At 44.8% G+C, this 13,401-nt stretch overlaps 1 protein-coding gene across 14 annotated transcripts in view; it reads right to left on the reverse strand.

Moving 5' to 3' along the window:
* PRR5 (proline rich 5) overlaps positions 1–13,401 on the reverse strand; it is a 557,355-nt gene that overhangs the window by 147,907 nt on the left and 396,047 nt on the right. For all 14 annotated transcript variants that reach the window (XM_029600072.1, XM_029600069.1, XM_029600065.1 and 11 more), the window contains one exon: positions 6,150–6,207. In XM_029600072.1, coding sequence (XP_029455932.1) covers positions 6,150–6,207 — 58 coding nt within the window. The remainder of the gene's footprint in view (positions 1–6,149; positions 6,208–13,401) is intronic.

A 13,401-nucleotide genomic window follows, 5' to 3' on the forward strand; every position in this document is an offset into this window, starting at 1 on the left:
GTGTATGGGTTTTTGTTGGGGCAGTCCATCTAACTTCTTTCCCATTAGTACAAGAATTAAAAAAAAAGAATTCTGCAGGTGGGGGGGGGGGGGGGGGGGGAGAGAGTGGAGGCCCTCGAGCGCACAGGACATGCGGGCAGCAGCGCTTCATAGTCTCCACGTGTTAATGAGGGTAGGGTGGCAGCGGGTGAGGCACTTAGGCCTGCCATTGTTTTTGTTGCCCCTGCTGCTTACTGGGTGCCTGGTTCGCGCCTCAATTAGGCCTGTAGCCTTGTGAGCGACAGCGTGTGTCCAGTGAGTTTGGGGTGCATCGTGTAAGTGATGGGGGGATGAGACTGCTTCCCGTGAGTCTGTCTGTGCAGGCCACCTGCATCAAGGTCACCAGACGTGTCAGGGCAAAAGCAGCACAGCTCTCCTCTTACCCCAATGGCTGATGCTCCCTGGCTCAGCGCAGCCCCAAGCCCTGCATATGTTCCTGTCCTGCCTCAGGGGTTTGGAGCTGCTGCAGTGGGTAGTTATTGCCAGGCTGCACATCTTCTGGCAAAGCTCCATTACTTATGAGGCCTGTGGTCTCTTGAGGGTGCATTCCTTTGGTAGATCAGGGCTCTGGAAGTGCTCCTAGGTCAGCAGTTTCCCCACTCCCCATATCTGCCTAGCTGAAAAATTTAGAGATGAATGTGCGGCTTCCAGCACGGAACCTTGAAGTTAGGCTTTTCTTCCAGAAGGAGATAATGGTTTGTGTGGCGAGTCTAGCCTCTGGACAAGTTTGCCATGCAGCGTCTGTCTCCTTTCTTCAAGGGGATGTGCCCTGGATAGCCTGGTTATTCTTTGTCTACACCCGATGTGTGAAGCAGGCAGTTTGAAGCAGTATTAAGGCCCTATCATTAGAGCGGTTGGCTGAGATGGTTTCGAAGGGGTGGGGTGGCAGAGTTCCTGTATTCGATGCAGTCACTATTACAACCCATCAGGGCAACCATCAATGTTGTTCGACTGCAAAAGACAGCACAAGGGGGGAGACCAGAGCAGACAGCTACCTGCCAGAAAAGCCTTCTGTCACAAGCCCCCCTCCCACCAGTGCATCATGCGTGGCTACATCCAGGCAGGGACTGGTGAGAGTCTTCCCTGTCCATATAAGTCCCGGGAATCAGCATTTAAAAATAAATAAATAAATAAATAAAAAGTTTGGAGGGCCCGGGGGGAGCTTGAAGGCTGGAGAGCACTTGGCCTAATAGTGTCCTAGGACGGATGTGTGGCTCTCAGTGTTTCCTTCTGTATGTGGGCCACAACATTCTTTTCAGGCCTGCTGTCATGCGAGAAAGAGGGGGCCCTCACTGCATGCAGCCACTGGTGGCACCTACAAGACTTTTTACACCTATGGAGGGTCATGGTGCTTGCTAATATAAGTACTAGATGTTTGAGGCCTGCTGCCATTCTCGGGGTGTTATGCTGCTCTGTTCCTTTTCTTCCTCTCCTGGCACCTGCTGCAGTTAACATCCCACCCCACCCAATCCTCCCCTGTGCAAAGACTGCATTGCCAGAGGCCTACGGCACTCTTCTAAAGTGCAGGGCCCTACAGCAGAGTGAGGCAACATACAGTTGCACAGGCAGTGGCTGCAGGCAATGTATCTGAGGGTACTTGCAGCCTGTGTAGGGAGCAGCTCTTATCCAGCCTCCAGAAGCATGGCATGTTGTTGGCTCAGCTTCCATTAGCCCAGGTGGGAGGCTATTATATACAGTGGCCATGGGGTGAGGCCACCTGTGACTATGAGAATTGATCTGCTGGGCGGCACCAGAGTGAGGGCCACGGAGACTAGGCGGGGAGGATACAAGGTAGGGCGGGCTGTGCGGCACTTGATTTGGCAGCATGCCTCCTCATGCAGGCAGTTCAGATGGGCCCCTCGTTCGAAACCATGGGACAGCACTGTGTGTACAAATTGCAGTTCCTATCAATGGAAAGGGCAGTCTGCCTTAACTTTTCGCAGTCCATGGGTTAAGGCTCATGTTGTTGAGTGTTTAACGTAGGTGCATTTGAGCCTGAGTCAGAGTGCTAACATAATAATGACAGCAGAGAAAGTCCAAATGGTCCATTTAGTCTGCTCAGCAAGTAGTAACTGCTCAGCAAGGATTAAAGAGCGGCCCGGGAGGGAACTTCTCTACCCCCCTGCCTAATCTTCCTTCCCTTTCTCCTCTCCACCCCGACCCCTAAATCTAGCCTAACTAACCCTTTTTTTTTTGTTTTGTAACTTACCTGCTCTGATGAGCATTGGGTGGCTGCCAGCGCACGCTTCCCCGGGACAGTGACAATGGCGCTGTCCCAGCCTGCCCCCTTGCAGAGACCCGACACTTGTGTGCGTAGAGGGGCTTACATGCGTGGCCGGGCCCATTTTAAAATGTGCATGACATGCGCAAGGCCCGGCCACGTGTGTAAGCCCTGTTTTTACAGGAGCGGGCCTTTGAAAATCCACCCTCAAGTGTTGCAATGGGTATTCCTATGGATGACGACAGTAAAGTGCTAGCCTATCTGATGTCTCTATTGATAGCATTCTACTTATTCATGTTATATAGCATATTTCCGTAGGTATTTTCTGGGATAGCCCCAGTTGCTTTTCCAGGGCCAGTTATCTAGGGTAATGGCTGTAATTTCAAGGCAGGGCAATTCTTCGATTGTTCAAGAAGGTGAAATTCAATGTTGGTGCAACATTGGTGCTATCTTGTGGTTAATTCCCTTCTGGCGGTAAATTTAAATGTGATTTGTACCCATCCCTGCTCTAGTCTCTAATGTAAGTATACAAGCTTTAGAATAACCTGGCAGAATGTCTTCCACTGTATGAGCAGGTCACCATTTCTCAGTTTCCAGCATGCATTTAAGTCTTCCCGTGTTTTCTGATATGGATGCCTGTATACTGAATTATTCTTCTTGTATATTTGGCAAAGTGGTTCCGCCCTTGAAGCTGGTCTTCCATTTTCCTACTCACCATGGATAGGTGGCTGAAGTGATATTTGGCAGTTGCAGTTACCCTGTAGTTATAATTCTATTCACTGCCCAACGCTGTTTTGCTCATGCCTTGATGTGACCAAGAATCTTGGGAGGCCAGTATGGCTCTCGTCCACATTCATTCCTATGGGTGATACCAGTTATGGTTTTTCTGCGCTTCTGCTCTGGTACCTTGGGCTGATTGAGAAATCATGGGAGATCTGGGAGATGCAATGCAGAAAACATGGCAGCTGTGTCACCATATATCAAGCCTTCCAATATGTACTCTCTGACCTCTGCTTGGGATATCAACGCTTGTATCTTGCAGCTCTTCCAACCTTGTGTGCAGGCATGTGGTAGTGTTACCATATAGATTATGTACTCATCACTTTTCTTTACTGGAGTTCTAATTTTGCATCCTCTTCTCAGAACTTATAATGCTGGCAGGGCCCTGCTTTAGTCCATTTTCTTCACAGCTTCCAAAGTGCAGGTACCTCTAAATGCTCACTTTAGTCGATTGGTATGATGCACTATTCATCTATGCTTGGGAAATGTGTTTGGTGGACCCCTGGTAATTTGGGTGATTTGGGGATACCATAATCCCCTTCGAATATTACTGCTTACAGCACATCCCACATAATAAACCCTGTGGTTTTCAAGATGGGGCCTTGATAGGCACTCTTCTCCTTTCATGTAAAGGAGCAATTTAGATATAAACAACTAGGGAGATGGCAACAGAGAGATGGCGATGGTGGTCATTTGAGATGGCATCTATATGTATGGTTACCATGTATTATTTGCATGGCAATGTGTGGGGTGATTTAGAGATATCATATTCCCCTTCGATTACTACTGCACACAGTACATTCCATGCAGAATTCCAGGATGGGGCCTAGAAAGGCACAGGGCAGTATTCAGCCCATTCCAGAATGGAGGCAATCATATATGTTGGTGCAAATAAGCAGTATCCTTCTGTGAATTTAGAGTGGTTGTGCCACTTCTGGAGCAATATGCAGTATGGGGACAGATTTTAAAAGACTTATGTGCATAGGGGAGTTATGAGCGCGGGGCCTATTTTCAAAAGGCCTGGCAGCACGCGTAAAGCCCTGGGACGCATGTAAGTAGCGGGGCTTGAAAAAATGGGCAGTCCGGGGGCGTGGTCAGAGGCCTCTGTATGGCCACTCTGCCGGCAGGCGTAACTTCCACAATAAAGGTAAGGGGGGGGTTCGGGCTGGGGGGGGCGGGACAGGAAGGGGAAGGTGGGGGGGGGGGGGGGGAAGCCAGCTGGTCTCCCCGAGGGCTCGGCGTGCGCAAGTTGCACTACTGTGCACTCCCCTTGCGCGCACAAATGTAGGCCGCACGCGTAACCTTTAAAATCTGCCCCAATGTTTTCAGCATGATCATGTGTTACCAAGTCATTGAACAAGAGCATTGAGGCATGGTAAAGCGCTAGGCAGCATGAGTGGTGGTAAGAAATAGCAGCATCTAGGTTGGTGGGGTGCCCATGGAAAATGAGGTGTCACTACCGTTGGCTTGTGGTGGGGGTTGACCATGATCTGGGATGCAAAGCATGTGCAATTTTTGAAAGCTGGCTGAGTAGAGAATACCAAGTAGCATGGTATTCCTCCTCCTACGTTGCATAAGTGGGTGACAGCGGGATGAGTTGCCTATCAAGTCTTCGGCTTTCATGGCTGGGATTGGCCTGCGCACCACCCCAAATTGTGTTGGCATGCTTTATGAGTGACACCTGCTCTTTTACAGAGCAGGACTTCATTGCACCGCAGGGAACTTCACCGGTAATCAGGCTCAAATTGCTGGATAACCTGAGGGAAGAGTCTTCGACGGCTCTGCGTCATTAATGGTGCTACATGGTGGTAGCAATTTACTAGGAAGCACTTGTGAATTAGAGCACGGCTTCCATGCGTTCACAATGGACCTACATAACTGTAGAATGATCCTATGGAACATTTGGTGAATGGAAATTCAGCAGTTGAGGGCATGGTCACACTTGGAGATAGAGAATATATTAGTAATTGATATGTTTAGTAACTGAATTGCTGTATGCATTGATCTATGCTGTGGTCATATCTATCCAATAAATATCTTCCTATGGAATAATCGTGTGAGGATTGTCTATTAAAAATGTGACAAGAAATGTTGGGTCAGGGTGGGGATGGGGGGGGGATTAATTATAAGTGGGCAAGAGGAGGCAGTCACACCTGAGACGGCTGTGTGCTGCCAATGTCCAAGATTTATTATTTTCCTCCCTTTAAATGAAGAGAAGGAGATTTAGTAGAAGGACAAGAATTAGATCCTGTGGTTGATGAAGGGGATAATCCTAACTTAACAACAATGCTGGAGACTTCTGATTTTTCACTGGCTATGCCCTTTACTATGATTGTTTCCTTGCCTCTTGAGCCACATAGAGATTGGCTTCTGAGACTTTACTTTAGGCATGAGAATGATAATTTTTTACATCTTAAGTTGAAGGTGTTTCACAAACTCAGAAAAAGCAAAGACAGTTTTTTTTTTTTTAATGAGACCTTGGGTGTTACATATTGGTGGTATATTTTTCCTTAAATTTCCTTACAAATGCTTCATTAAATATCATTTTTCATATATTTTTTGAGCCTAGTCAACTGTCTCGCTTTTTAAGCGATACGTGATGAATGAAATCAGAACTGACTTCATTTTCTGTCCTTGACCTAGTATATTTTCCATTAGGTATTGCATTCCTATGATAATTAGGCCATGTTGCTATATTTATTTTCCTCTATAATTTCTTTTGGGTTGTGTAATTGTATCCTCCCCCTTTGAGGACTTGAAATAATAATTTAACATGTTTTATTTTCTGTATTTTAATTTAATGTTTATTTCCATGTTTAATTCTTGATTTTCTTTTTTCAAGATTCTATCTTGGATTGTATTTGAAAGTATGAAAAAGAAGTTAAAAATACACAAATAAAAAATACCCAAAATATAAACTGAACAAAAAAACATTCTCTGTACACGTCTACTAATTATGCAAAACCAGATTGTGGCACTGTTGCTCAGCTAATGCACCAACAAATACTACTTGTTTGTCAAAATCTATAGAAAAATAACAATTTTTCTGAATCTATAAGAAAAATTATTCTAAGTAATGAACAGTTTACAAGTATGAGAGTTGAGTTACCTTCATAAAATCGAATCTTATCTCTCAGTATCACCATGCCTTTGGTAAGAAGCTGATTCTGAAAAAAAAAATATTTGTTTAATTACTAATTAAATCTTCACCACTGCAGATAATGGAAGGAGGTACTACACTTTCATTCCAATAGCAGCTGAAGTACATATTCTGCTCTCCGACCTCAATCCTCTAGCACTTCTCCATTACCAAAGAATGTTTCATTTCCTGAGGGCTCACTGGTTAAACCTTCTAGATCATATTAAAAAATGTATGTTTATATATACACACACATAAACATTCAGTAAAAAATACCAACAATACTGTTTATTTTTCTATTTTAAACTGGCTGAATGAACGAAGACTAGATAGACTGTTACTTTACTCTTTTGCTGATATTTACTTCCTTGTTCCTTTTTTGTGTTTTGTTGCACCTGGTGGACATCATCTAGCTGGAGTGTGAATCATTGGACCAGAAATATTGACCATGCCAAGGGCCCAGGAAGATAATCCCCCCCAATAGACTTGAACCCCCACATTGTAGCACCCTGGATAATGTACACAGCAGAAACGGGGGACCAAAACCATAAAATAATGCCTGAACAGGGACCTGTGGGCAAGGATGTGAAGAAAAGAATCGAGGAAGAAATCCTCAATTTGGGAAGTAATATGTGTGGACTTGGAGTAATTTTACCAAAATTAGACCAATGTGTCAGAGCAAGAAGATGGTGGGCTCGAGCCAAACAACCATGAAGGAGGATACTGTGCACAGGTGTGGAGGGAGGAGCAAGATGTCATCACTCGGCAGCCTCTCATCCTAAGCTAATGTTCTAGGGCACTGTGAGACTCCACCTCACCATGAAGAATAGGGGACATCTGGCTTGCTTGCTGCACCTTAAAGCGACGGATCATGGAGACTAAGAGAGACCAAGTTTCAACCCAAGCCTTAGTGAGAAATCACTGGGTGACGATGTTGGACCTTGCTACTGTGGAGGACAACAAACTGGCTCAACTGGCAGAGGGAAGTCTGTCAGCTGAGACCTGGCCTGATGCAGTGACCCTGAAGCCTGGGAGCTGTTGGACCTATACCAACCATGGCCAACGTATGATACTTCTACCATAGAAGGCAGCAACAGTTGTCTTTACACGGTTGTACCATGGTGGCATCGGCAGAGTGGATCGAGTGCCATACACTTCAGAGATCCCAGCCTGTGGCCCTGTAGTGTTGCCAGTGTCTATCAGCAATATCCCTGGAGGCAGATACCAGCGTGTTTGGACTAGAAGAATCAAATACCAAGACTGTGCTGGTGAGTATTCTGTTCCATGGGGCTCTAAGGTGCTGGGATGGGCCGCTGCTTCCCAAAACTATTGAGGGTTGAGAGGAATCTGAGGTTGTTCCAGTTGAATTAACCCAGGAGGGGCACACCACCCCTCCACTGGAGGCTAGGCTGGATCCCGATGTAATAGTGGAAGAGGTAGTCAGAGGGAGTTTGATGTCTAGTGAAAGTGAGCGGGAGGAACCCTCATAGGCTGAAGCAGAGGAGGAGGTGGCGTAAACTCACGAGAGCTGTGGAATGCTTGACCCCAGTCTAGGACATCCTGCTTTATAAAGATCATTGACCATGAGTTGTGCCCGGATTGTGCAAGCTAGTCTAACTTTGCCGTCATCACAGGATTTTCCATCACTCAGGGCCCAGTCATCTTATGAGAGTTCCCTTGATTACCATAGCACATGGAGTGGATGCATCATCATCAGTAAAAATTATGATTCGAGGGAGTGGAATGTGGCAGTGAGCGCCACTATGGCTCATAAGCATTTCACTATAGTCACACCCAGGAAAAACATGGTGGTGTAAGAACTGAGAATCATGTTGGTCTTCGGCCATATATGCAATGATTTGACCTTTGTGCTTCCCTTAATGGAAGGGAAAGTTGGTTCGGCATAAAGTCAGTGCACTGTTTGACCTATATTATCCATATGTTCCCATTTATGTAATTAACTATGGATGAATGCATATGGGAGCATGCTACAAAGTTATTAAGGACAAGCAGAACAAACATTCAGGACGATACAGTACAGTGCGCTCCGATGGCATGTCCAACCCGCGGCACCTAATAGCGCCCTCAACATGCAAATGCATACCTATTAGGTATGCGCGCGGGATACAGAAAGTAAAATGTGCAGCCAAGCCGCACATTTTACTTTCAGAAATTAGCGCCGACCGAAAGGTAGGCGCTAATTTCTTCCGGCACTGGGAAAGTGCACAGAAAAGCAGTAAAAACTGCTTTTCTGTGCACCCTCCGACTTAATATCATGGCAATATTAAGTCGGAGGTCCCGAAGATTAAAAAAAGTTAAAAAAAAAAAAATTTGAATTCGGCCCACGGCTGTCGGGCCGAAAACCGGACGCTCAATTTTGCTGGCGTCCAGTTTCTGAGCCCATGGCTGTCAGCGGGCTCGAGAACTGACGCCAGCAAAATTGAGCGTCGGCTGTCAAACCCGCTGACAGCCACCGCTCCAGGCTAAAAGGAGGCGCTAGGGACGCGCTAGTGTCCCTAGCGCCTCCTTTTGCCCGATTCTACCGCACCACCTCATTTGCATACTGTATCGCGTGCAGCGGTGAGTGGCCGGTGCGCGCGCTGGGAGAGCGGGCATTCGTCCGCTCTCCTGCGTTTTTACTGAATCGGCCTGATTGTTCTCAGCAACCTGGATTACCCAGAGACCATTGAGTAAAAAATCAGAGACATAAAAGTCGGGAAGAACAACCGCAAAGATGGGTTTCACTACTGCTATAGAGATGGATGAGTAAACAAAGCACACATGGTTGATCTGGCTAGAAAAAGAATTACACCAGCATCCTGTTTCCATTCTTTTTCATTTTTGGGCAGGGGGAGTGTGACCTGGCTTTGACTGTCACTAACATTTTTCTCAAATTTTCCAAAATAGGCATTGGAGGGGATTTTTATTTATTTATTTATTTATTTTTAGAGTCCTTCCCCGGCTATAACTTCACCTTTTTGGAGAAGTCTTTAGTGGGATATAAAAGCTCCTGGAACATGCTCTGTAATTTAGTGGGAAGGCGACTAGAGAGTGGGACGGATTTAGTGGGTTGGGGAGAGGAGGAGGAGTTGGTGTTCTGGATGGTCCTTTCCTCATTCCTTGGGGTCTTGGAGTGAGATTGACTGTTTCTGAAGATTTTTTGGAGAAAATTGAATCAGTCTGGAGGGAAGATATTCAGAAGGATAGCCATGTTAGTCTGGTGCAGCAAAAATGACACGAGGTAGATGGCTCCTTATAGACTAACCAATTTATTGAGGCATACGCTTTCAAGGACAGAGTCCACTTCATCAAATGTAGAGAACGGCAAACCCTGGGATCCTGAAAAGCTGCATGTGTGAGAAGAATTTGTGGACTCTTGACAAAAGAACTCAAGAGACCTGGGAGGTTTATTTTGAGAGTTGGATTGCAGTTGGATATTTTTGTACTTCTTGGAATTTTGAAGATTTCTGAGCTTGGATATATTTTCCAGCTTTTGACCAGTGTATACTGGAGCTACACTCCAGCTATCCTAACCTACAAGGGGAGGATATCTTTAACATGGATGGTGGTGCAGGAAAAAGGAGAAGGAAACCATGGTCTTTCTAACTTTAATGTTTTTGATGCTGTTCCTAGTTTTCTCTATTTTGGCCTGGATACTTATTTTTTATTTTATAATTTGTATTCATTTTTCAATGCATAATTACAATATTTGCTTCCAAATAAATTTCATTTACATAAGTTAACATAAAATTTCTATGCAAATTTTTCCATTAAAGTGACAGACAAATTAAATAAGAAAATCAAGAAAACAGGGGCTTGTAAAAAGCGGTTCAATGAAAAGAAACAATTTCAACATTATAACAATTAGCACACAGGTGAGGTCTGTGACCTTTAATCTATGCATCAAACTTAACTAGCTTCTACATTGGGGTTGCCGTCCAAAAACTTGCGTAAGTCTAGTGGGTCTAAAAAAACATATTTATTTTCTTTATAGCTTAATATACATCTACATGGATATTTTACTATAAATCTACCTCCCCCCTGTTCTCAACCTCAGGCTTCATAAAAATGAATTTTCTCCTTCTCTCTTGCGTAAGTCTAGATAGATCTAGATAGATCCAAATTTCCTTTATGTTCTTACGTTCCAAAATATGAGTGAAATATTTCTTAAACATATCTATTGGGGTAATAGCAACTGAATAAGGAAAATTCAATACACACAAATTAGAATATTTCCCCATATTCTCCAAAGTCTCAATTTTCTTTGAATTTATGTTTTCGACTCTCAAAATTTCAAGCTGGTTTTGTTCAAGTTTTGCAACTCTACTTGTAATATTCTCAATTTTTTCATCCTGTTTTTTAACCCTCCCATCCATTTCCAATAAATGCTGATTATTTTCCATAGTAATTTTCGTTAAATTTAATATCGCAGTCTCCAGATCTTTTAAGCCTCCCCACAGAGAGTCCAGAGTTATTACTTGGGGCTTATCCTTCCCTAGAATTTCGGCAAGTTGTTTGGAAGGCATTTTCCCCTCAGCTGGTGAAGTCCCAATCTCGACCCGCAGTTTTTCTTCCTCCTCCTCCGAGGCTCCAATAGACTCTCCTGATGAAGAACCCTCCTTTGGCTTTGGAGATTTATCTCCCGCTGATCTCAAAGTCCTTCCTGCATTGCCAACCTCTGCAGTACTCTACTGCTTCTCTCTGCTCCTTCGTCTCAGCTTCCACACTGCTTCTTCCGTGGTAGAGGGTGGGGGTGGGGTGTCTGGTGCGCCGGGACTTAGTGAGACGTCTTCAGCCTGCAGGTTCAGCGTCTGCTCCAAGCCTACCTCTGCTGCGGCTCCCTCCACCGGCTTCGGGTCCACATTCTGAGCAAAGAAGGTCTCTATTCTCGGCTGCAGCATTTCGAGTAAGGGGGACGATGTTAGGACATCCCTTACCCGCGCTTTTCTCTTGGTATGAGGCATCAGTATTGAAGGAAAAAGCAATTAAACAATCCGAGAGTCAGAGCGTTCTTTCCGTGCTCCTCACTCCGTGGCCATCTTGCCCCCTTGGATACATAGGGGCAGATTTTAAAAGCCCTGCACGCGTCCCAGGGCTTTGCTTGGGGGCGTGTCGGGGGCAGCGTGGCATTCGGGGGGTGTTCCAGGGTGGGGCTGTGGGTGTGGTGACGGCCCGGGGGCATTCCGGGGGCATGGCCGAGGCCCCCGAACCAGCCCCTGGGCCGGGGAATGGCGCGCCGGCAGCTGGCTGGCACATGCAAGTTACGCCTGCCTCAGGCAGGCGTAACTTTCTGAACAAAGGTAGGTGGGGGATTTAGTTAGGGCTGGGGGTGGGTTAGGTAGGAGAAGGGAGGGGGAGGTGGGGGGGGGCAGAAAAAAGTTCCCTCCGAGGCTGATTTCGGAGTGGCCTCGGAGGAAACGGAGGTAGGCTGCTCGGCGCGTGCAGGTTGCACAATTGTGCATCCCCCTGTGCGCGCCAACCCTGGATTTTATAACATGCATGCGGCAGCGCGCACATATGTTATAAAATCAGGCGTATATTTGTTCATGCCGGGTTGCGCAAACAAATCTACGCCCGCGAATAACTTCTACCCCTTATTTTTTAGTTAAAGTAAACTTTTTATTTTGAAAACCACCAAGCGCTCTGTTTATTTTTCTGTTTTACCCTGGCTGAATGGACAGATACTGGATAGACTGTTAGTTTACTCTGTTGCCAATATTCACTTCTTTGCTCCATTTTTTTGTACCTGGTAGACATCATCCAGCTGGAGTGTGAACCATTGGCCCAGGAAGATAAATCCCCCCCACCGCTGGATTTGACTCTCAGAATCACAGAAAATATGTGATTAAAGCTTCCAGTTCACATGGTAACATAACAATATGTGGGTGTTTGTAAATATAATTTTTTACACGATAATTTAGATTTATTAATATGTAGATTGATTGATAATTATGCTATAACAAACATTATGGTTTTTGCAGTATTTTATACAAAACAGTTTCTAACCTAAAGTATATGTTTTGACTGTGTTATGATGAACACAGTGCAATTTAACTCTTTGCATCCTTCATATCTGAATATTTCATGTACAAAAAACCACATTGCTATGGTTTTTATACAGTAATACTGTCAAAATGTAATGTATGATGATTAATGTAACACTTTTGTTTCTACTGATTTGTCAACACATGTAATACACAGTCACCAACAGATGACAAAGAGTCATCACAATTAAGGACATTTGTTTTGCTGTTAACTACAGAATGAAAAAATTCATAGAAAGAGAAAGCTGTAGAATATGACAGCAGATAAAGACTGCAAGGCCCATTTAGTTTGCCCAGTTTCCCTTCCTGTTGCAATACCACAGACTCTATTTGACCTCAAGTATAACCTTCACTGCCCCAGGATCCTCTTTGCTTACGAGTAATTTCTTTTAAAACTCTACACAAACTGAAGTCAGTTATACAAAGGAAAGTACCCCACCAAAAGCTCCCAAATACAAATTACACCAGATAATTTGCGCATGGAATTTTTCAAGGAAAGTTAATGCACAACATTCAAAAGTATCACATAAATGCAAACCCCTTTCCCCAAGAACGCCTCTGCTCACTGCAGGCGAACTATTGTATATATAGAACATAAGGATATATGTCTTATGGCAAAAAAACTTCAGTGGTATACACCTGTGCATCCTCTACAGTCGCCAGAACACATTTGTTAACAGTCCCACTGTTATATGACTTTAGATCAAAGTGGTATGATCGAGCAGTTGCATTTACTGGCTCTGTTCTTTGGGATTTCTTGCCTGGAACAGTTAGGGCTGAGCAATATTTGAGGACCTCCAGAAAAAAATAATCATTTTATTGAGGCTTTTCATTTATTAGAATGATTTTCTCGTTTTTAAATATTTGAGATTTTCCGTACATTTATTCTGTTTTTCTACTTATATTTTAGTTTTGCTTTTATGTTTTACTAAAAAAATGTTTTCAACTTGACACTGAAAATTGGCCTCCTCATTGTAATCCGACAGCCCGCAGGCAGTGGGTTCGTAAAGCGCTGAACACTATGAAACAAGGCTTGCTGGCTATGGGGTAGATTTTCAAAGGGTTACGCACGTAACCCCGAAAACCTGCTCCTGCACGTGCCGAGCCTATTTTGCATAGGCTCGGTGGCGCGCGCAAGCCTCGGGACACGCATATGTCCAGGGGCTTTGAAAAAGGGG

The sequence above is a fragment of the Rhinatrema bivittatum genome, chromosome 4, assembly GCF_901001135.1.
Source record: "Rhinatrema bivittatum chromosome 4, aRhiBiv1.1, whole genome shotgun sequence".
Taxonomy (NCBI): domain Eukaryota; kingdom Metazoa; phylum Chordata; class Amphibia; order Gymnophiona; family Rhinatrematidae; genus Rhinatrema; species Rhinatrema bivittatum.